At 37.3% G+C, this 24952-nt stretch overlaps 1 protein-coding gene across 3 annotated transcripts in view; it reads right to left on the bottom strand.

Moving 5' to 3' along the window:
* The window catches only part of CDH8 (cadherin 8), a 137287-nt gene extending 121729 nt beyond the window's left edge, over positions 1 to 15558 (bottom strand). Inside the window, exons 1-2 of one of the 3 annotated variants that reach the window (XM_075715672.1) lie at positions 15477 to 15558; positions 15121 to 15383 (exon numbers count right to left, since the gene is read on the bottom strand). In XM_075715672.1, the coding sequence (XP_075571787.1) occupies positions 15121 to 15383; positions 15477 to 15558 (345 nt within the window). Of the gene's footprint in view, positions 1 to 15120; positions 15384 to 15476 lie in introns of those variants that run through there. The other 2 variants (XM_075715673.1, XM_075715674.1) reach the window with 2 other exon arrangements.
* Positions 15559 to 24952: the final 9394 nt, after the last annotated feature.

Here is a 24952-nt window from a genome sequence, read left to right as displayed (position 1 = left end):
AATAATGAATGAAATGTGCAGAGGACACCACTTTACAGGACAAAAAGATCCAAACACAATAAAAATGTCAAATATATTGAAGTAACAGTTGTGGAAGTTCATTTCAGCAAGAGTGAAGCACAGTGCAACTGGAAAAGATATATAGTACCATTTCTATATCAGCAAATAATACAATATGCTTATACAAGTTCATGGAGAAGCTCTTTAGAAAGACGGCATGGCATATATTCTGACATGTGTAAGTGAGCATGCCACACCTCTGACTTCACTGCTGCGCCCTTTAGAGTGTCTGTACTCTAAGGTTGATTTTTCATTATTTTTAAATTGTATTTTTAAAACCGAGTATATTATCCAGCCCTAAGATTTAACAAAACATACAAATACGCATTCCTCTACCTGCAATGCCTGATTTACAGACATGCTCAAAGTATATGTAAGCTTCACAAGAGCAACTGAAACACTGAATAATATTAAAACCAGCTATATACAAAATAGACTGTAGGATAGTTCAAAGAACATTGAAAGGAAAGTAAGGAACGTTAGAGGTCATCTCACCTACAAAGAAGAAGTGTCATCAGAGGATTACAAAATTTTATTTCCTAAGCAACTCTCAGGTCAATCAGCTACCAGGTCCGTTTCAGGATTAGCATCAATATGGGCATTAGCAGATGGCTTCTTAGATTCACAGAGAGACTTAGAAATCTACCAGCAGCTTTAGGCAACTGTATCTAAATTCTCTCTCTAGCCCTGAAACAACTAAATGCCTTTCTCCAGGTTTGCATGAAAGCTGACAGCCATCAGTTTGCATATATTTTAGCCTTCCACGTCACTTGGATTTAAAAATAGACACACCTTCTCACAGAAGGCCTGATTTACAGAATCACACAGCTAACTTTCCGAGAACACAGGAAACATGCTGACAATTTCCTCAGCCCACATTTTACTCATCTAATTAGGCAGGTACTTGAAAATCCTCTTTTCCAAGACCAGAACGCTGAACAGCCGCTTTCACCCATCTTAATTCCCTTCCCCTAGGTTATACGATTTCTCCTTACCCCTGTTCTTTATTTTGCCCATTCAGGTTTAATTTTTTGTACAAAGGGAAGAACTTTAAGAACAGACCCACCTCAGACTATCAGGTCCCCTTGAATGAAGACCCTCTCTCTTCTGGAGGAGGAATACTGGCCTGAGCTATGAGCCTAACACAGGAAAAAATCCACACTGACTGTGTTAGAGATACTTTCTGCCTGGGCTGAAATCCCACGTAGAGACAGGTGATCTGAATTTGCTCTATCAGCAAATAAACTCAACAGATTATCAAAACTACTAGCCAAGTTACCTCATCTCCATTGCTGTTTTAATTCAGGTTAAACATGTAACTTTTATATTGATGTCTTTTGTTCTTTTTTTTTTTTTTTTTAATCATACTTGCACCGGATTTAAAAAGCCAATTACTGAACATCCCATTTTTAACAATGTTTTCACAGTAAATTAAGACGGTGATTAACAAACAACTCACTAAGCAAATTATCTTAGAACTCAAGTGTTGTAATTGGAAGAACTCAGTGGATATTTTCACGGTAATGCAAAATAGAAAAATCTTGGCCCAAGAACATAAAAAAAACAAATTCAGACCTCAATTACCAGGCTTTACATATGATAGCCATGGAATGCTATCATTCCATGATAGCCAACTGGAAATGGACAACTGGAAATGGAATTTAAAATAATCCAAAATTTGGTCTTGGAGAATGAGCATATTCACACGCAAAATTGTTAATTACCAACATAAGCCTACCATTGCATTTAAATACACGACTAATGTCAAGCCAAACTTTTAAACTAGGGGGGAAAAAAAAAAAATTCATTGAGCTATCTAGCATCTTTTTTAAAATAAGCGTTGTGAAAATGGCAGCTATCTTGCTGGGTTACACACTACCAGAATCCTGGTAAATTGTTTACAGCTGGAGAGTCGTATCATCTCTCAGCATCATCTTTCTCTGGGTTCTGTATTCACGAGAGCCCTTCATACCAAAATGAGTGAAAATAGAAATGAGAATGTTCAATTTCACAACAAAAATAGACTGAAAGGTTTCATTGTAGGTCTACCATATATTAGCCTTGAAAGTGTCTGCTCTGCTTAGCAGTCCTTAGCTTTGTATCAGTGATTCCTGTATGGCTTTCGTTGTCTCCCACTTCAGCATGATTTATGTCAGAAGGTTTAGAATAAATTAGCAGTTCTACAGTGTATTGAAACCAAGATAATTCTAAAGACATCCCAATTTCTTTCTTTTTTTCCCCTCCTATATATTTATTTTGCTTAACTTAATAAGATAAAACCTGTATCAAGATGTGGTTTTGAGTCCTAAGTGGGGAAAAAAATAGAATTATTCAGAAAGGCAGTAAACTCCTGCTATAGGCCAGTGTTTATATAACATTAGACATATCAACATATACACACAGCGAGACACATATGCACACACTTAGACTAATATATATATATATATTCCTCTGCAGTTCTGTATTAATCAAATGGAATACCCGTAGTAGAAATACAGTACTAATAACTCAAAATAGCACTTCTGTTTGAGTTGCCTTGTACAAGCTTATTTGGGTTCTAATTGTGTGCTGAAATTCTCTCTTTCAATGCCTAGGTCTATTTGAAGGTTAGCTTTTGGTCCCATGGAGATAAGGGAAAATGTGCCAACATTTGAGAGATTTGATTACCTGTATAAAATTATGCTTGCTCATTTTTCCTAGGCAAGATACTCTTGGGTAAAGTTATATTAAAGAGGGAATAGAAATAGTGTACATCCAAAGAAAATATTTTCCAATTATGCTTCACAAGATGCAGAAAATATTACTTGTGATAGAGGATTATGAACGAGATAATTACTGAGAGCCTAATGTACCTAAAGCTACAATAAAGGAGAAAGAAAAACATTAATAAGTGGTTATTGACTGTTCTTCCTGCTCTTTGTAATAAAAGGCCAGAACAGTACCAAGGACAAACCTTTCCACAGTCTTGCTGTGATACATTATATACAAGAATGCTTTTCCTACTTACATGGCCCATCATTAATTCCCATAAATGAAACTGTATCAGCTTTTATTTAACACCCAAAACACTTTATGGCTCTCAAAACAAGCTTAATAAGAAATTTTTCATATTAAGAGTCAATTGAAAATAACAGAGATTTAGAAATACACAGAATAAATGTTTCCTCTTTTAAATTATTTCATTTCACACATTCCTAGTGAGCAAGCTGCACTTCCAAAAGAATCCAGACTAATCTTAGGTTGGTAAGGTACAGAATGACAAAAGACTCCGACTTAGAAGTTAAAGTATACTCTCACTATCACTTTTTGATTCTCAAATTAAGTAAATGATAACTCAATTATTTCTGAGAAGCCCTAGCAAAGAATATTTGAGCTTCCACATACAGTATTTCAGTACAGGTGTGTTCAGTAGGGAAGATTATAAAAAAAGGATTTTAAGTAGCTGCAGCTCTTTTCCTGCTGCAGAGCAGAACTTGGCACGCCACGCAAAATTACTTTTGATGCATTCTTTTTTCAAATTCAGCTCACAATACTGATGCATCAAGTGTGAAGGGACGGTCACTACAAAAAAGTTTACCAGTATTCCTAGAAGAATGACAAAGGATACAAACATTACAAGGGTCAGTCTACGTGGAGAAGCAGCTGTGTGAGTGCTGTGGCTTTCTTACGCTCTTATGCTTACTTAATTCCAGAAAGAGCAACAGTGTCACTAATGAAACACATGCCCTACCGATTATTGTGGTCCCCTCTTCTTAACAGGAATCCTTTTAGTATACTCTTAGATACACGTACCAGCCTGTGCATACGCACAACACACGCACAGCAGTTTTCATCTTGGTGTAGTTGTTGCTTTTTCTTTCATCTCCCTGCCTCCACCAGACGCTGCATAAACTGTATATAAGGCTTTACATTAAGTATATTAAGACAGACTTAATGCCTAGTGACTTTACTAACCAAATTTTGAATTAATTTGACCTAGTGGATCTGAAGCAATTCAAAGTATCTAGAAAGCTGGGCCCCTCAAAATTATTTTTAGCGACTAAAAGCAGTACTGCAAAGCATACAGCTTCACAAAGCAGAAATTCAGGCTCTGTAACAGAACGTATCACAGGGCATAATAAGGACAAGCAACTTATAAATTAAGTGGCTGAGAAAAGAATAAGTTAAGGATTAACTATTACTGGATTATTGGTCTCCCTGAGAACTCTCAAACAAATGATCCTGAAAGATTTCTTTTGATAGTGTCTCGTGGGCTAATGGAACACGTGAGTGCCTGCAGACTGCATCATGGTTATTACAGCAGGAAGGTCACCAAGAAGAGAGACTCCTGCGGTGGGTTACTTTGGCCGACACCAGCCTAGATGCTCCTGCGCTGCAGAGCTGCTCAGAGCTAAATACAAAGTGGGCCACCAGACGAGTCAGTATCGGTGTTCTTCCGGGCCGACAACCCGCCCTCCGAAAGTCACACCAGGGCTAGCTCTCTTCTCACAAAGAGACTGCCCTTGGAAACTGAGCCTTAAGACAAAACGGAGCCACTTTTGTCTGTTTTGGAGTGGGGAAAATCTCTCTTACATTTTCCAGTGGTTCTGCCATTTGCAGAATTCACAAATGTATTCCTGATTCTGCATAGAAGATGTCAGTTGGAATAAATACTGAGTCAGTCATACTATGGATTTTTTCACTTTAGAAGTATGAAATACATATATTTCATAACACATTCAAAGCACTGCAGTGAACCTATTATCTCAGAGTGGGCCTCCAGCCTGACTAGTAGAGAAAAATTTTGGTTTACTATCCATCAGATTTTGTCCCATAGAGAATTGTCTATTACAGTATTTGCGCGGAATGCATTTGATTTGTACAGAAACATTTACTCACAAAAAGTTCCCTTAAAAATCCAAATATTTATTTACGCAAACATGCTGCTCAATTCCTTGCATTCCTTTGCTTATCGGTAATTTGCAGTAACAAGCAGGTGGTCTCCTGGAATGACAGATTTTAGGTCAATTACAAAATGATTTCTTAATGGGATGATCAGTGCAGTTGCCTTCTACATAGAACAAGAAGCCTAATTCTGCCTAACAATTCAGAGCGTTTGTCATTTTCTTTATTTTTGAGGTACGATAACTCCACTGTGTCGGTAAGCCTTCTGTTCGATATATTTAAGTGTACATACATTTGTTATCATATCACATTTAAGTTATTAATAAATTGCATAGGACACATGTCTTGCAGAATGTCTCACGCACTTGAAAAGTAATCACATGGCTTCTTAGACTTCCCGATAATATTAGGTCTTTACACCTTCTGACACCATTACTGGCTAGTGGGAGACAGCACTGTCTGTGGAAATTATCAGAGACTCAGAAAGCTTGTCCCCTGGCAATGCCGTGGGACTTGAGACATAATTGTGGACATTGAAAATTACCTCTCTGCCCACACCATCTTCCTACATTTATATTTTCTTCCTCAGCTACAGTCTGCATACCCTATTTAGACAGTAACAGCTTTGAGGCAGGAATTGTCTGTAGTTCAGTTTATAAAAATGCCCTCCATGTATGCTTTGATGGTACGCACGTTTAAAAATTCACACAAGAGAAAAGTCCACGCTGAGATTCCCTTAAAAAACCCATGGCTTAAATCTCAGTTCAGTCTGTGTATCTTTTTGTGCCAAGTAAAATCCTGGTATATGCTTTAAATGATTTAATTAACTTCTGTTTATTCATATGAAAACTCAATAAAAAGTAAAAATCCTTGTATACTTAGGTGAGCACCTGCCCTCCGTTAATCAAGTATTCTAACAAGTATGTGGGATATCCAACAAAATAATCAAGGCCCATTAATTAGCAGAAATAAACTTACAAATTTGAAATATTGTGTTGGCATTAAGACTTGTTTCAGATGATTTTGCATGAAGGAAGAAATACAAACACTTTGCCTCTGGACATTGTATTTTCTTGTCTGTACGACAAGACAACATTAAGAATTGAGAAGTGTGCCAGTGGTCTACATTAAATGCTTTAGACTGCATAATAATTAGAGAACAGGTTGCCTGCAAAACAGGCAATTTAAAAAAAAAAGAGTGAAAAGGGAATAGCAAGTATGTCAGTAATTGTATTTAGAAAACTTATTCTGTAAAAATATGGTAGATTTTTGTTAAGCTATTTGAGTTGAGTAATATCAGCTTCTGAGCCTTTTGCATCATGCTTTAACATACAGGATCATGTTGCATCAATTATGTTGCAAATAATCCCAAATTAATCAAAAAATAATGTGTTGTTTTCCGTTCACTTTAATATCCTGATTTCTTAGGTTGGGTGTATAACATGTCATAGCTCTTAATAATGCTTGTAGCTTGATGACCTTAGAAAATACTGTGATAGAAGAGCTACGGTTTGGTTCAATTCCTCTATCCTCCATGTACTTCACGTCTGGATGCCCACCACCAGTTCTGCATGTACTAAAATTCACCTTTTCTCACTCGGTAACAATACCCCTATTGTATGTAAGCAGTTCTCTCAGCAAGGGAAAAGAAAATTAGATAATATGGTTTCTGGATTTAAAGCAGCGGATGACTAGGGCACTCTGAACTGCTAAGAAATATCTTTTGCTGGTTTTACCTACAACTGGGCTCCTTGCCTCCAGCGATCCTCTGTGAGTCAGTCTTTTATTTCACTACATTCCCCCTCATTGAGGCAATCTAACAGCAACACGCAGCACATCAAGTTGAAACACAAACCCTCAGCTTTGCTTCTATTCACCAGGGGCTGGGTGCGTAACACTTATTGAGCTCAGACCCTGAAATAAGAAAAGGGATTTCTTATATTGCTCCTAATGATTCCTTCGGTTAATTCAGGAATGGCATTGAGAGTCTCCAGGGAGAGCTACACTTACTTTTTCTTAGCTGCTGGCATGGCTGCTGTAAAATAAAGGCTTTGAAAGAAATTATGGAAGGGGAATCTTAACACTAATAGAGAGTCCTCAGGAAAAAGGAAAGTTATATACTACTCTGTATCACTACAGGTATTCCTCAGGGATCACCAAGAGGCTACTCAGATACATAAATACTTGCTTAAATATCTTTAGGAAAATTATCTACATTTATTTTCAATGCCACATGCCCCACACATCGCTTTCAAACGATAGTTACCTTTAAACACTACCTAAAATACTTACTGCAGCAAATTATCTCTGTAATGAAGCTGACTGCTTCACATCCAGATTAAATTGCACAGCATCAACATCCCTGGCTTTGTCCAAAAAAAACCCACCAAAAAACAAGAGACCCTAAGCTGTGAAGTCCTCGGTCTGTTACACAATACAATGTTATGCCTGCCTTTTTCTTCTTTCACTTTACTAGAATAGGAAAAAACCCCAACTTTTACAACAGAACTTTCAAGAAACAACATTTATGCAAACTCCTTCCCATTACTTCCACACGCAAACTAATTTTTCTTGTGATTACTGTGAATGTGTATTTATTACATTCTAAAAATACGGAGCTGTCCAGCAGCTAAAAAGCCAGCCTTCCTCAGATGTAATTCAGTTCACGAGGTATTACCTCGTTCAGCTCCAGAGCTCTTACTGGAAGCCTGCAGACACTAAAGGAATGAGTCCCAAAGCATTTCTCATTTTAACGCAAAATGATTTTTAAGGTTTTCATGACATGAATCCTTGGCAAATTGAGGAACATCATACCAGGACCTGAAAACAGTAAATACACCCTTTCACTTTACTGGTCGAAAGGCAACATGTTCTGTCACTTTGGGAAGTCACTACTGTCTGATAGCTTTTCAGTTGCCTATGGGAAATATGTTTGTCAAGTTCAGAAAGGACAAACTTTTAGCAAAAAAACACCATCACAATTGGCACTAATTAGTAGTTAAATTGACAACTGGAACTGAAGCATCCTGACAGCACCAGAGGTGGGCCCTACAGGTAGAAATTGAAAACCATTTACTAAAGCAATGTTGGAAAGACTAAACACTCATAGGGCATCTGCAGAATATCATGTAGAAGGCTCTACTTAATTTTTCATACTGTCACTTCAGCATTTTGCATGCATACTTGGAAAACATTTCAATTCATTGATAGAAAGATAGTGTTTAGATCAATATATTGGACAAAAGTACACAAGTTTCTAATTCTTCACAAACAAAAAAATTTCTTAATGTTAGCTACTTCAGAAGATTAGAAATCTTTGTGGCTTTAGAAAAATATGACAAGGAAATTTAAGCAAATAATATCAAAGTAACATCAGGGTATCCAAATGCCTTAAGCACACATGGTGTAATCATGACCACCATATATACCTTTTTTTTTTGGGGGGGGTGGGGGGGACTGAAAACAAAACAAAAAAAACCCAAACCCAAACAAACAAAAAACCAACCCAACTCTTTGAAGTTATTCTGTGCTTATTGTCTATGAAGGCTAAAATTCAAAAATTTAAGACGCAAATCACATCACAGAGGTGTTCCCACTTTACTAAAGAAAATACAGATGGCTCAGAAGGTGCCTGGTGTTTTGCGGGTTGACCCTTTACTATGCAGGATTGTTGACATTACAAGGCATTCCTTTAAGTGCTTTCCACATACTGGCCCATACTGGTATGAGCCACCTTTTTTACTCTATTGCTTCAACAGCGTGAGGCAGAAATAGAGGCGGCACCTGATGAAATGCCTCTTTGAGGTTATTACCAGTCCAGTTGTATTCGCTGACATAGAAGTGTCACTTACGCTGTGACTACTAAAATTGTGTTGATACCATGCTCCCAGACTGGACATGAGGGAGCATGGAAGTGTTCAGCCTCACTCAGTGGTACTCCCAGAAATATACAGAAATGAGATTTTAGAGTCTGAAGATACATCTTGTTTGTTAACTCTAAGAGAAATCAGTAAAATGATTTTTACACTGTATTAGAAAATGGAGACACTGTTGGCTCACTTCAGTCAAACTGTCTTTGTTTAAATCTATACGTTCCAAGAAGAAGTTTTCTTGGAACTTGTACTTAAACAGCAACAAATGAAATTTGTGCAGACTCAGGAATATTTCTTTAAAACCCACTACTTTTATCAGGTTTCTATAAAATGTTGTACACTATATTTGTCTTTGCCACAATATTTAATTAAGAAGAGGTTTTCTCAGAGCTACTTATACTCTTGCTTACTAGGCTGATTTAGACCATGTAAACTGGAGCATTCTATGAAGTATACAGTCATCTCTTCTCCTTCAGAAGCACACAAAAGGCAGGGGGAATTAGTATTTTCCATAATGAATACAGTAGAAAAATAAATGATACATTTCAGCTTCTGGGAGTTTATTAAACATAAGTGGGAAAATTAGTGTACAATTATGGTTGCAAAACAACAACAAAATCTAGAGCTCAGAAAGCCAGGTTGAGTTTGCAACATTTCTGATACTGAATATTTTATGGCATGCATTTAAATCATAGATAGCAAAACATACAAGTGTATATGAGAAGGAAAAGAGGAGAATCTATATAATATGGTGCTCTGATTTCTGTTGTTCTAACTGTGAAAACTGTAACAATGCATTAATGTAGGACCATGTTACACCCTATGAAACCTATGCTAGAGTTATACTGCACCTATATTTCACAATGACTTCTTCCATCCAGGGAAACAGCATATAATTCATCCTTAAAGTAATGAGAGCCTTAGTTATATACATTTCTGGTTTGTATCACTTGCGTACAACAGTATTTTCAGGCAGCCATTATAATCACAAGCTCAATGCAGGAATAAAAAGAAAAACATATGGAAAGAACTTGTTTAATTAAGACCTTGTTTACTTTGCATATACGTATCACTTGTACTTCAACAGAACTATTTATAATTTTAAACAAGTAAGATTTTACCGTTTCCTTGTTAAGAGATAAAATGTATGTTGGCAATGAAATCAAAGATTGCATAAAGCATGTATAATGTAGAACATACAGCTTGAAGCTATTTATAAGTGCTCTCTGCATTTCCAGGTTCGGTTTTTACAGTAGTGCAGCCTGAAGCACTTAACTGTGGAAACATGATGCCTCTCTACTGCTCCGCCTACAGGAAAATTATTTCGCCTCTAAAGGCCTGAACCTAAGCCCCATACATCAAGGAAAAAATCTCCATTGCTCTAAAAAGCAAAAGTTGCCTCGCTCCCTCATGCTACAAGCCATACAAAAAAATCTGCATTTAACAGAGTGAAAAGACACATACGACGTAAGTCAGAAGCAAGGAAGAAAAACTCCACAGTCACAGACGAAAAAAAAGTCTACCTGAGGTGCCGCTGCACTAAAGAGTTGACGTGGCCACATTCTTTCAGAGCCTCAGTAACTCGGTCTGGTTTGTTTCCTCCCCTGTCCAGGCTTTTCGGAGCAGCTTCCCAAGCGCTCGCACGCGCTCCTGCCGACCACGTGCCGCAGAGCTGGCGGGGCAGCTGGGCAGGTGACACACGTGCTGCTCGTCCCCGGCCAGCTCATTCCACAAGCCTCTCGTCACAGAGACGGTGTGCAAAGCATGCGGCACATTACTACTTTGGGACTGCACAGAGGTAAATTCCAAAGAGTCTGGGGAAGGTTCTGGGAGGAACTGGGGAGTGCTGCCAGAGGAGTGATACGGCAAACAGCACCGATCTGACTGACTGTTACTGGGTTTTTGTGTCTGGACCAAACTGCTGATTCATTTAGTGGCAAGTCAGGGAACATTTTAAAAAAACAAAACACCAACCCCAAAAACCAACCAAACAAAACAACTCCCCCAAACCAACTTTTGTCTCCTTCATTCCCTCTTTTGTTCTCTCTGTGCGTTGTACTTACAAACGACAACTGTTAACACATTAACTATCCCAGGTTTTTGCTTAAAAACATCTATTAAAGCGGGTCCTATCCTATTTAAAACATCACAAATAACACACGTTCCATAAAACAGGAGCTACAATTATATACCCAAAACCTAGTTTCCTAACGCTTTTTAACTCTATTAGCTATTTCATTGTGAATTCAGCAGCTGTCTCCTGTGAAAGAACAGTGGCATTTGCTACGCCACAGATTTCACAGCACATCTGCCATGGTGCTGTAAATGCATGCAGAGGAGACCGAGAAAATGCAGCGGTGTATATCAAGTAAAAGTTCTATCTAACTAATCAAGTCCACAGGGACAGCATGCAGTGTCACAAGAAATATCACTCTACACTTGAATGAGGTTGTCAGCCACTGGGAGGCTTGCAAACTGCTGACAGCAATATGCAGTATATAGAGTCTGCTAAAGCAGACGCAATAGCTTTGTGAAGTACGTACCTGTTTCTCTGGACGAAGAAAGGAAAAAAAAATGAAGTATGAAAGGGTATTTGTAAATCTAAATCTATCTGTCTGTATTGTATCGCTGTGAACAAAACCAAACTCATTTGAAGTATGTCGCACAAACATGAAAAAGGTTACTGTGTAGGTTTCTCAAAATGCATATGTACATTTCTACATGCAGAGATCAAAACAGTATGGAATTCATTACAATACCACGTGTCAAAATAAATGCAATATTAATACTGACAAAAAAAGAAAAACTAGAATGTTTGTAGCATTTTATAGAGAAATCTCATAAATTCAGAAATCACCAAGAGGTAAGTATTCATACACTTTTTTTACAGATGTGTGAACTCAAGTAGAACTGCTTACTTTGTTTGAGCTTGATCCTACTGAATATAATGATGAAAATTGACATTAAAAGTGCATATCGTTCAAGCTCATTGTAAGAAGTTCAAGAATGAAATCAAAAGATATTCCTCTGTCCTTTACTCGAGTCATTGAAGAAAACCACCACGCTTTAAGAAAGAAGTCACATTAAATCCTCCTATTAGTCTCACCCCAGATTCTTTCATTTATTAGAGCAAACACGTTGGGAATGCATTTATTAATATATATTCATGCAGAACAGCAATGAATAAGTACCTTTGAAGAGTATGCAGTTGTACTGCAACACTCAAAATTCTGAAGAAGGGGCTTTATTCCTAGAAACTGTTTCTCCCAGAAAAACTAAGCAGCCTAATAAAAGATATTACGTATCTCTGTAAATCCTGTCTTCCTAAACTTTCTCTGTACTTCAGGAACTTTGGTATAAGATCTTTTTAACTAACAGAATGAATGCACAGACTCTATATTCAGGCTTTTATTTAGAAAGTGGTTTGTATTCTGTTTATATTATTATAATTAATCTCAATTCTCGGTTTTATTTTGCTAATATATGTTTCAATTCCATTAGAATCAAATGCTTCTACTCGGTGCCTTTCCACCCACTGACATGAAAACCATTATTGAAGTATCAATATTACTCTGAGCAGTTCTTAAGAGCTGAATTTTCAGTGGGCTTTAAAGGTATATTTTAGAACACACATCAAATTCTGCTTGTGTGTATATTATTTTTGTTTGTGCAAAAACCTATTTTTGTATTTACTCTCTAGAGCACCTAGTTACATGTTTGTACAAATCATACATGACTATGAAAAGTTCCGTGTACACTCTACAATAGCGTAGAAAGAGACAAACTGCAACCAAAATCTACATAATTAGACTCGCTTCAAGAATGTTCCCTTTGAAGCAATTAACTGTCAAATAATAAATTTGTTTGGAGATTATACTAGTCCTTTGAACATATAAAAAGCACATACAAGCAACACTGCCTCTATAATGGCACAAAAGCACATCTATGTCCCGAAAATGCAGCAAACAGGTGGCATACATGTTTTGTATCATTCTCTCCACAATATTAAGCCTCTCTACATTAATTCACTGTATCATATTTTACAGAGTGCCCTTCATTCAAAGTCTGGCAAAAGAAAAAAAAAAATATCAAGGTAAGTCACAGGGCAGAAAAACAGTTGATAAAAAAAGTCACAGAATGAAGGAGATACTCCAAGTGTGCAAATCCTTTGGCAGGAAGCAAAATTGAAAGGTTGGAGGAAGAGTATAAATAGAAAACAGATGAGGATGAACTAGGTAAGTGTAAATCTACTGTGAGTTCTGAAAAGGAGGTTATTTTTAAATTGCAATGGATAAGAAACCAATGAGGGTGACGGAGGACAAACCGTAGCCCAACTTCATGGAGGAGGAGGGCATTTTGCTTGTGACATTCTGTACACCTTTAAGTTTGGGGAAGAACGATTGCCAAGAATTCTAATTGAGGGAGCTGCTGCTTTATAGTCAGGAAGGATTGAGACCAGCTCTGAAAGATGAGGAATACTTCTGTTCCCACTGACTACAGCAGAGTTTGAAAGTGCCCGTAGTACTCATAAGCCTTAGGAAAGAAAACTAGTCAGAAATACAGATGATTTTTCTAGAGAGAGTGAAAAAAATACAGACAAGAATTACAAGAATATTTTAAGCCATTTTCATGAATAAACCAAGGATTTCTCCCTATGGGAGCAAATTTCACTTTTTGCTCGTTTCCATCTATATCATGCAGTGTTCTAATTATGCTGCAGTCTCAACAAATAGATTGTCACAGCATTTTAGAGTAGCTAATTCTGTTCAAAATGCTAGCAGAAGATGGGATAATGTCTTTATTGGTTTGGCTTAGTTTAACCCACCCACTTCTATTCACTAATGACTTGAACAATTCAGGACATTATATCCACCAAAAAACCCTAATATTGTAGAAAGATTAGGACTCGGATACACCCTGAAAAATCAAAGTACTAGAAAGTACTAGCTTGGGAGAATCCTTGGGATTCTCCCCAGCTACTCAATAGCAACTCAAAATCATTTTAAAAGCTTGATCAAAATATTCTAAAAGGAATGGTTTGGATAAAACATTGTAAGATCTGAAATAGGCATATCGCTATCTCTCTGAAATTGAGATATGTTACTATCCACAGAAAAACAAATGAGAACAGCTATATAATACTTGATATAATTGTAAATTAACACAGTGCTCAAAAGTCACTGGATATAAAGCTCATTACACTTTCTGACCCTGAGTTTCAACTGGAAAGTGGCTACACTAGGGAAAATTTAAGAATGCGCTTGATCTGCATTCTCTTCAATAAGAGATAGAGCTATTAACAGTCCCTATATTATACTATATGCTATTCATTTACCCAGAGGATATCCAAAATTATCATGAAATTACCTGATATCCATTATTTCTGTTCTCTAGATTTTTTTTTTTTTAATCCATTTCAGTAGCCAGGTATTATGACAATAATGTACCTGGTTATTCAAAGGGAACTGAACTTTAGTGATAAACAATCAAGGTATTTATAACTACTCACTATAGGCCAAATATGCATTTAGGAACAGATAAGTCTTTTCTAAGAATAATTCTAAAGATAATTCATTCCTGATGAATGCAGATGGCCCACGATCTCTTTTTAGCGGAAGTGCAAGGCTGATTCACTGACTGGGTGTAATACACCGAGCTACAGAATAAGCTAATACATGGCAACAATCAAAGGCTGTTTAAGGCAACAGGCAAGCTAGGACACACAGAAAAACATGATTATTTTCCTTGTGTTGTCTTCCTAACTTTGAAAGTAAATTATAAAATCTGTAGCAATTATGTTATTTTACACGTGCACATATCAGGACATCCCTATAAACTAGTACCTTGTAATTTGCTGTATATGCCACACTTCCCTTCTTGTTTTTAAAAATTCTCAGAGCATAAATAACTTCTGTGTAATCAGGCTGGAAAAAGAAAATGACCTATAGGTGTAGCAACCTTTTTGAATGAATGAGTAGGAACATATAACAAAAAGCTGCTTTGGTGAAAATCTTCAGCTGACAGAGGTGGATTGGTGACTAACGATATTAAAGAAAGGATGTGTGTACATGCTTGTGTACTTTTGACAAATGGAATACGTGTAATTTTGTTGTAGGTTAGCTAACCAGGAAACTATATCCTTAAAATGAGGTACATTTAAAGCACAAATGTATGGATATTAGAGAAGAATTTCAGAATAACAGAGCATCTCAAATTTGAATTTCTTAGAATAGTCCAAATGACTGAAAACCTTCACATACTATACATTTACATACTCAGAGAAAAAAAATAAATCTTGCCTTACCCGGCCAACTAGTATTGGTTCAGGTCCAGAAAATTCTTCTAATACAAACATTTGATTCCAAACCCAGCCTCTCTTGGAACGGTTCAAAACTCTTTGTTCTTCAGCTAGCCTTTTTAGTCCTGTACTGGATCCACTTGGTAGTACTTGAGATTGATTCATTGGAGCCATATAAATGGAAGGAAGGACAGTAATCCATAATATTATTAATGGAGTCCATGTATCCATAAGCATTTCCGTTAGTCTTTCTGGCATTGTACCACAAGCTACGCAAATCACCACAAAAATGAAATTATTATTTTGCTTTACTCCAGACTGTAGCAATCCAATTCATCATGCAGTATAGAACATTTACTTACAGCTCCTCCATGTGTTTACAGCACAGTCAACATAAAAATAGCTTAGGTTATAAAAACATGATCCATTGAGTTTTCCAGTCATTAAAGATTCCTGGTGGGGAGAGGAGAAAAAAAAAAAGGTCAAATCAGTGACTAAAGAGCTTAGGAAAGCATTCTGAAAGATCTTATTTACTTTTACATCATAAACAAGCCATATTAGGTTTTAAATTTGTAGTACATAATATTAGTGCATATTAAATGGGTTAAGAAAAAAAAAAAAAAAAGGTGATTTTGTGAATTCTTTCATTGCCTGAAATAGTGAGAGAAGACCCAGACAAATGATTACGCACACTCAGGAAAGCATTTTTACTTGCAGTTTGTCTTAGGGTATGAAAAAGCTCCTGGTCTTCTTGCTAGCCTGTACATTTTATGTAGTCAACTACAAACACTTAGCAGGTCAAATAATAAAAGTCAAACAAAATAACATTCTTGCGTACAGACTTACTCTCTTTTCCTCCACAACAACAACAAAAAAAATACTTCTCGTAAGCGTACAAGGCTCCAGCAGTACATTCTCATTTGAGCAATCATCTAACTGCAGCAGCACACAGCTCAGCAAAACCTTCACAGCCCAGCAGGGGAACAGGACTGGTAAGTCCACTGTGAAATCCAGGATCCCCAAACCAGACCACTACCAGAACCTAAGCAAGCTCATTTGCGCACATCTGCACCACAGGACTCTCAGTGTGTGTCTCTTACTTTCAGAGAAAACACAGAGTCAGATTTTATTTCAAAGACATTTTCCTTGATGGACACTTGGCAGTACTTTGTCTTTCTTTCGCCACCCACCCTGTCATGTATTAAAAGGCCACATCAGGTTTCATCTCAGTGTAAATATTCCTTGAAATGGAGAAGCAAGTTAACATAGTAGGGCTTGCGAGCATCTCAGTGATTGGCAAAATCTGAAATGCAGCCATGGAATGATAGATGGGACGTGGCTCAGGGAGAAGGGCTACATTACAGCTACTCTAATGAGGCTGGAATTACGTAAAAAGATTCCTGATACATTTTCTTTAACTGTTTCATATCCAAACAGTCTCATGAGAAACCACCATATACAAGATAGGTAGAAATGTCTACTGTTAAGCTTCCGCTGTGTCTTAGGCTGGTTTTTTTCCACTTTAAAATGAGTTCCTAGTGTTACATGTCAATGAAAATCTTGGGGGGTGGGGGTTTTTTTGAGGGGGTGGGTTTGTTGAGGTTTTTTTTTTTAGGTTCATACCCACTCATGGAAGAAAGTATCTGAAAACATGAATAACACCAGTAAAAGTCAGCTGTTACTTTAAAAACAAACAATGTAAAAAGTGGGTTTTTTTAAACTTCAGTAATTGCCAAAGCAACTGTGAAATCTGCTGCACAAAAATCTGAAACTGTGAGAAACTTGTCTTGTTAAAAGGAGAGAATAGCTGTTATCAAACTAAAACTCAATATCTCAAGTAGCATGACAGAATGGTAAGTTAATAGCGCAGTGCTTTGACCATGCATCAAGAATGAGGTGAATATCCATTACAGAACTAACTGTGTGGCTTGGAAACATCATTTAGGCCTCATTGCCAGCCGAGATGGAAAGAAAGAAATTAGAGAACACAGTAGGCTCTTGCAATGAAATTTGGGGAAAAAACATAAGGGAAGCAAGAGAGGCCTTCAGTCTCTCAGCACTCTCTCAATCCCAGAAAAGGGAAAAGGATGAGGAGCAAACAGTGTAATTGCTTGATGGGAAGGGTCTTTCAAGTCACCCTCTGAAAACCCTCTTTGGTCTAGGGAATTAAACGGCGGTTACTGCTGCTGCTTCCTGGCACATATTAAAAAGACAGATTTCCTGGGGCATATTTTGTGGTAGAAGGTATTAAAAGAGAGAAACAGCCAAACTTTCAATGAAAGCAGTTAAGTTAGTTTGTATGGGATCCTTGTGCATATGTGAGTGGACCTGTGGGTGTGCATGTCTGCCAGGGGACAGATTTTTCTGATTTCTTCAATGGAGCAAGAATTGAAACACAGGAGAAATAGAAACACTGTAAAACAGAGTAAAAGACATCATCTTCAAACAATATCCAGTATTAAATTAAAAACTGGGGACATAAACTGAAAACCCAACTTAAGAGTCCTTTTCTGTAGCTGAGTTTTCAGGTTTTATATACAAGGTGATTTTTGACCCAGAAATAGAAGCCCACCAGAAAGAGAATAGTATGTTACACCTTTGTGCAAGAAAGCCTTAAGAAGGACCCAAGTGGGCCATGACTGACTTTCTTACTCTTCCGGTACCAATTGGTATATTTCTTTTTACTCACAGGACCAAATAATAATAAAGCACTGGTTTTCATATTCAAGAAGCTCTTTGAAAACAATTCCTAATTAATCTACACAGGCTGCCTTCTAAAAGAGATTAAATAAATGAGATAAAACAATACGATGCTCACAGAAACATTTTTGTTTGAAGAAAGAACAGGATATTTGTTTTTCAGATTGCTACTCTGAATCCTTGGCAAGCATTAAGTTCATTTCAGTGCATCCCTCCTCAGTTCCTCCCCCAGACTTCCTGCCTGTTACTCTTCACCTACTCCAATCCAATTTAGGTCCTATCCACTAGCACCAATGCGTAAGATTCACTGTGACCGGACCGTCCTCACAGTAGCTCCCTATTCAGCAATACCTTAAGGCAAACAAGAGTCAAAAGCACACCAAAAATATTAGTAGTACACATACCATGTCATTAAACCTAACTCCGTGAAATAACCCCATGAAGAGTACAGTTACACAAGCTCAATGAACACGAAACTGCGAGATTCTCAAGTACCAACAGGAAAGTCAGGCAGTGCAGGGTGAAGAAAAAATACCTGATGGGGCTTCTGCATGTATTGGTGTACTGCAGGGGAACATGATCAGTGTGTAACAGTAGAGCTGGATAAATTTCTCTACAATTCAACCTAGACCGCTAAAGCCTTTTAAGATTTATTTGAGAAACAGACTCTTATTTGGGATTCACTGCTCTATCAGTGAATCTTGGCATTTACTTTGTGCAATGCATGGAGATTGTATTGTCACTGAATTTCTTTACCAAATTTGGAAATGAATTTTCTTCTTCATTCCTAGGAGCAGAACACCATGTATGTGGTTGGGAGGTGATGGAAGGCATTATTAAATACTTGGCCCTGCAATTTTCATATTGGCTAATATTCATATTAGAAATGCTTGGTAGTTCAATTATAATCCTCTGGATTAGATGTGTAGAATAAACTGATATGGCTACTGAATCAGGCTACTATAACGATACTAAAAAGCCACATGTAAAGGGAGATCTGGCAATCAGGGAAGACTAGCAGGTGAGGCACAGTAGCATTTTCCCTTCTTGCATTATGCCAGGGTCTAAAGAAGCAGTGAGTATGGAATGACAGCAAAATTACTCCAGTGAAGCCAGAACTACCTTTTGCTAAGCAACCAAAAGAGGACAAGCACAGGGCCCTTAACGAGCGTATTTCCACCCTCATAAAGTTTTTGTTGGTGTTGATAAAAGCATATTTTTTTCTTTGAATTTCCACATATTCAAATGGCCCTGGGCTGTTTTCTTTAACAAAACTTCACTGTTCTTTTAAGTGGTTTCCTGGTGTAGTATATCATATATACAACTATAGATACAACTCTAATCCAGTTTAGTTCTTTATTCATCCCTGAGAGGGGAAAGTGGTATTTAAAATATAAAGAATTTCTTTAATGTAGCAAATAGATGAAAGAACGTGTGACGCTACGTCAGGTAGCAGAGATTCAGATAACTGTCTTATGTTTCAAAAACATAAGACCGTATTCATAAATTTGGTTGTCCACAAACAACCTATAGAGAACTCGAGATAAAGCTGAGTGGTTTGTTTTCCACTTACTGTACATGCTGACATAGTTTTAGAAAACTATTATTCTATTAACAGGAACATGCATCTTGGAGCACTACTCGTACAACTCCAGGCCATAGAGTGCGTACTTTTTATACAAGTACAACACAAAAAGTGATTACAATGAAGTAGAAGTTTATAACCTAACACTAGAACATAACTAGCATTCCAACTTCAGAAAGTAATGTAATATACATTGCAACCTCTCTTGGAACTAAAATCTATGTAGGTTACTTGTATGAGTTCATTGCCTGCATAAAGTTAGAGCCAGGTATGACAGTATATAGTTATAGCAGATATACTAACTGATGACAGTTCTCATTTTGTACATGGGTGGTGGAAAGCTTTATGATGACTGGTATCTCTGATGCAACTAATTTTGCTACAATTATTTTAGAATCATCTTGTAGCTTTAAAAGGTGAACACTGGAATGCAGTAGATTTGTTAAAAAGATTAATGAAGTTAATAAAAGTAGTTTAATATATAAGCTTCTTATTGAAAAAGAAGAAAAGTAAGATCATAAAAAGCTTTAAAAAAATCAATTTATTTTTAGGCTTCAAACCACAGAATATCTATCTGGTCAAGTAAACCACTTTATTACAACACTATAGCATTGATTTACACGATGATCTTAGCTTAAAAGATTTTAGAGCCACTCCAGTATTTCTTCATGTAAGAGACACAGGCGGTTGTCTTAAGAATTGCAACAAAGGTTTTCTTTATTTCATTCTGCATTTACCTTATCATTTGTAGTGATGATACGCAACAGCTAAGTCCTTCGACCTTGCTATCTCATTAGGGTGGATTTTATCAATTCCTAAACAACTATTGTTAAGGTAAAAAAAAAACTTGACGTACTGGTTTATTTAATTAAGTTACACTAGAGATGCCAGAAAAAAGTTGGTAAACTTTGCCTAAAGCAGCTTTTTTTGGTAGAATTTTCAGGATCTTTTATATTTTATACATTAAATGACCCTTTCAGCATGCATTCGGAAGACTGATACCAAACTGCCACAACATGAGGAGGTAAACGATACATGAAGGCAATGGAGTTCTAGTAAAAATGGTTTAGGTATCTCTACCTTTGATGCTAATTCAATATAAGCAAATCCACACTACAATACAAGTGGCCTCAAATGATGAGAGGTGTTCATTTACTGATCACCTAGAGAGTTCCAACTAGTGCTGTGCGACAGCAGGCAGACAGCCTGTGCATTTTGCATGCTTCCTTTGGAGTCTCGAAATTCCATCCGACCCACGGGGGCTTTCGTGTCCAGAAGAATGAATTTAGTTTAATTTCTGCCAGAAATAAGGATCCTTATTCCTGCAAAACAGAGCTGTGGGTAATAGTTTTAAGATAGGTTAGGAGAATAAAATAGGAAGGTTAATCAGGTGTCCTTGACAAAAATTTACATCTTGTGACTTTCTTTATCTGAAATTCATTAAGCAACGATGAGTTTCTCTTTACACTGTCACAGGTTTCCCACAGCTCACGATCAGTATTGTATTTCCCCTGTCAATAGGTCTGCAAACTTGGGATCCATTTTGACAGCCTTACACAGGTATAGGTATTATGTACCTTTTAGTGTTTCCTTTGTTAACACCCAAGCAAGTTCCTTGTTACTGTTCAAATTACTATTTTTTTTACCTCTGACCATTTCTCTCCTTCCTTTTTTTTTTTTTTTTTTTTGTCCCCACGGTAGCTAGAGTATCTTTTGGGGTTTTTTTGGCTTCACACTGTTCTTCCTGTTCCTTAAGCTCTTTAGATTCACTTTTACTACTGCAGGTATTGGCTATACTACCACTTATAGTTCCTAGTCCCATTTCTCAAGGATTCAGACAGGTTCCTTTTCCATCAATAGCAGCAACATGATGCAAAGCCTTCCCAACGTGGGAAGCACAATTATCTTTCCTTCATTGATCCTCTTTTGGCAGCACAATAGAGCCTTAAGTTTTCAACAGTAAAAACATAAAGCCTTAGCAGTCTTTAGCACTCCAGTCTCACTTGTAGGAATGAGGCAAGGATTTTAATTTGTCATTAAAGCAGGACGAAACCAAAGTCCATCAGAACAGAACTATCAAGACACAATAACTAACAAGTAATCATGTCATCCTTGCCTGCATAACTTTGCTACATACCTATCTTGTTTCCAGCACATATCCGTTACATCGTACCTGAACTTGACTTTAAATTACCTTGCATAAGGCAGCATTCTCATGTTTCTGCTGCAAAGGAAGGAGTACTTCTTGCCATAAATAACAACTAGTATTCTTCAGCGGATTACTCATTTGTGTAAAGATTACTCACATATCCCCCAAAAATTAATATTAAAAAGCAATTCTCCACTCTACTGTGAGATGAAGAGGGACTGTAATCAGCCATGCTACTATGGCAGTAGCTAAGATCATGCTTAGTGCCCACCACAACGTGCCACTTGCATGCCATGGCTGGACTTTACTGCCTCTCTTATCTGCCAGCATAACTGGATGTGGAGTCACGCCCTAACCCAGTTCTGTCAAAATGATCTTGTTAACTTAAACGCTTTTAATAGTAAGGTGTTTTTTAAACCAAATCATTTTGACAGAGCTGGGTTAGGCCATTGCTCATGCTATTCTTCCATCAAGAGCAATTTTAATTTAAGAGGTTCTTGCCCCCCACCCCACTACATGCCAGCTGCCTATTTCCAATAATTATTCTCCATTCCCATTCCTTTCTTCACTGCAGTTGTGCTATTTGCAAGGCAACACTGTAAGCCAGATCACTGAATTGTGGTTTTAAAAAAAGTTGCAACAAAACCCTGTTTCAAGAAGTCTTTTCCTTCAGGTTTATAACCCAGATCATTGCACTGATCTAGTTTACAGCATGGCTGCACAAGCAGTTGCATCAGCACAACTAAAGAGCCCATAAACTAGAGAACAACAACAGAAAGTTTTGAAAACAGCTGTGCTGCCAAAGAGCATATGAAGTTTGACTATATGCTTTTAGAGAGCAGTCAGACAAATAATTGAATCAACAAAACTGAGTGGAGGATAGCTTCTGGAAAAGAGGAGAGAACAAGCAATTTGGGACCGTGAAACTACTTAAATAAAACTCTGATGGACTCCTAGTACATAATCCATGGCAATCTGATGCAGCTCCATTCATTGATGCCGGCAGATTTTAGGGATGGAAACCTCTCCCACTGTCTGAGCTGCAGCCAGGCAGCAGTCGGGTGTGCTGTTCTGAGAACAGTCTCTGTCAGGAGGGAAACTCCCAGTGATCCTGACCACAGGCAGCACACACAGTGGAGAGGGGCTGAAAACGGCAGCGAGCCAGCAGCCAGATTCTGGGCCATGCATGTTCTAGGCATTGCCCCAAATCATAATTACACTTTGTAGCTGCTCTAAATTTCACCAACTAACAGTGATTTTAAGGGACTGTTATGTCACCTGGAGTTAACTGTAACATAGAAAAGCATTATCCACACATCCTTTCCTTTGGCCAAGCACCTGAAATTTCAAAGGAAGGAAAATGAGGTGGGAAATGTTACGCTAACTCTACAGCAGCAGGGGGACATACACTTGAAGTATACTTTGTGCTATCAGAGACGTGCAGGAGAAGATCCTGCCAATACAAGTGCAAACCAATTGTCCAAGTTTATTTTGATATATTCCGTGTGGCAATTTGCTTACGGCTGCTTGGAGAATCAAAGGCAGTTATCTAAAGAATTATTTCAGCAGCAAGGTAACAGACACTACCTCTCTCTTTGTTTTGGTCTTAGATGTCCTGTCCTATGCACGTGGACACACACGCACACACAGAGTAATTCAGTATGCGAAGATACGCCACTATTTTTTAAGCTTAGTCATGCGTTGCTATTCTTTATAGTTAAAGACATCTGAACAGTTCTTTAGGTTATTGAGTTCTGAAGCTCTTGTCAAATGCTAAGGGACTGTTAAGCACAATGTTCGTCAGTCTTTGCATCGGACACATAGCTGGTGGAAGCCATACGCTTGCACTGAGGAAATATAGACATGCAGAAATACACGTGCAGGTACAGAAATGCAACAGTTTCTTTAGACCTTCAATATTTATTGGGGGATTTATTCATTTATCTATAAGATTATTATTCGCAAAAGCAGGTTACTTCAATTTTAGGGGTCTGTTTCAGAGGCAGAAGGAAGGAAGGGTTAGAAAAGCTTTTCTAGGATAAATTCCTCTTCCTTAGTTCCCTAAGTTCCCTAGTGCTTTCACTAGGAAACACCATGACTGGTGTTCTGAAGTAGAGATGAGGCTGCTACAGGACATAGATCATTACACAACTTGACTAATGCTTTAGGATAAAGAGAAAATGATATGTACATCACATTGAAATATATCTTCTTTAATCAAAGTAACATATTGTAACAAATTGTTATTCTGTGATTGCTTAACACGATACTTTATTGTATCTACAAAGTCTATTTCATGTTAGTGACTACCTAAATATTTTTTTATACTTTTTGGCAAATATTTACTTTAAGGAAATCTTTTTTAAAAAAACCAAAAACAAAAGAGCATTCTGGCCCTGTGATGTCATGCTTATTGTTTAACTTCTATTGGAATCAATAGAATTTTGTATTGGAGATATTTTTGTTACTCTTTGGTAGTAAAATCAACATGGGCCAACTTTAAAGCTGCCAAGGCTCTAATACTTTGTATATAAAGCTGTCAGTCTTTCTAGAAGTGTTCACTACTTTACAGAACCAGAATGCATTTAAAAAAACCCACCAAGTATGTCGATAGCACTTGCAAACTCTTTTTTCTACTTTATTATTTCTTGCATCGTGTGGTGCTCAGGAATTCCGGTCATGAATCCAGCTGTGCTAGACCACTGTACAGATACAGGACAAAGAAGCAGAATGTGCTCCACAGCTTGCAGTTGAAGTAATATGGCTTGTTTGATTGCATTTCCTCTGCAATGAAATGAGTATCTACAATATTTTAGGGTTGGGTTTTTTTTTTTTTTTGTTGTTGTGGATTTTTTTGGTGCGTTTTTTTTTTTCTTTTTCGTGACAGCTGATACCAAAGGAATAGGCATTAAACTGACAATATAGCTATTTTAGATCTACCACAGAACAAAAGGTATTTGCAAACTTCCCTTTCAACCTCTTATACTCAGAAAAGAAAAAAAGATTTGTTCTCAGATTTACGGGGGTCAGATACTCCACTGATGTGTGTCAAAATACCACTTCACCTCACGCCGTTGTGCTGAGAAGCTCACGACGCAGGCTCAAAATGGAGAGGGAAGAAAGTCAAAATCTATTTGAACAGCCAAGGTGGTCCAGAAACTTAAACATGACAAAAATAGTTGTACATGCATTGTTTTCATTCTATAGTAAGAGGAAGAAATTATCTGAAGTAATTTTTATTCTCTACAGTCCACTGATTAAAGCGATTTTCCTTTGACTAAATAGAACTGCATTACATACAGATTTAATAGCTTCAGCTCATGCCAACCTCATCTCTCAAACTGATACTCATTTTTACGAGGGTGTATTGCATAATTTGAAGACCTATATCACTTTTAAAGGAG

The sequence above is a fragment of the Pelecanus crispus genome, chromosome 8 (genome assembly GCF_030463565.1).
Source record: "Pelecanus crispus isolate bPelCri1 chromosome 8, bPelCri1.pri, whole genome shotgun sequence".
In the NCBI taxonomy this organism is placed as follows: domain Eukaryota; kingdom Metazoa; phylum Chordata; class Aves; order Pelecaniformes; family Pelecanidae; genus Pelecanus; species Pelecanus crispus.
The sequence above is the reverse complement of the archived record's forward strand: the minus strand, read 5'-3'. Positions and strand labels throughout refer to the sequence as shown.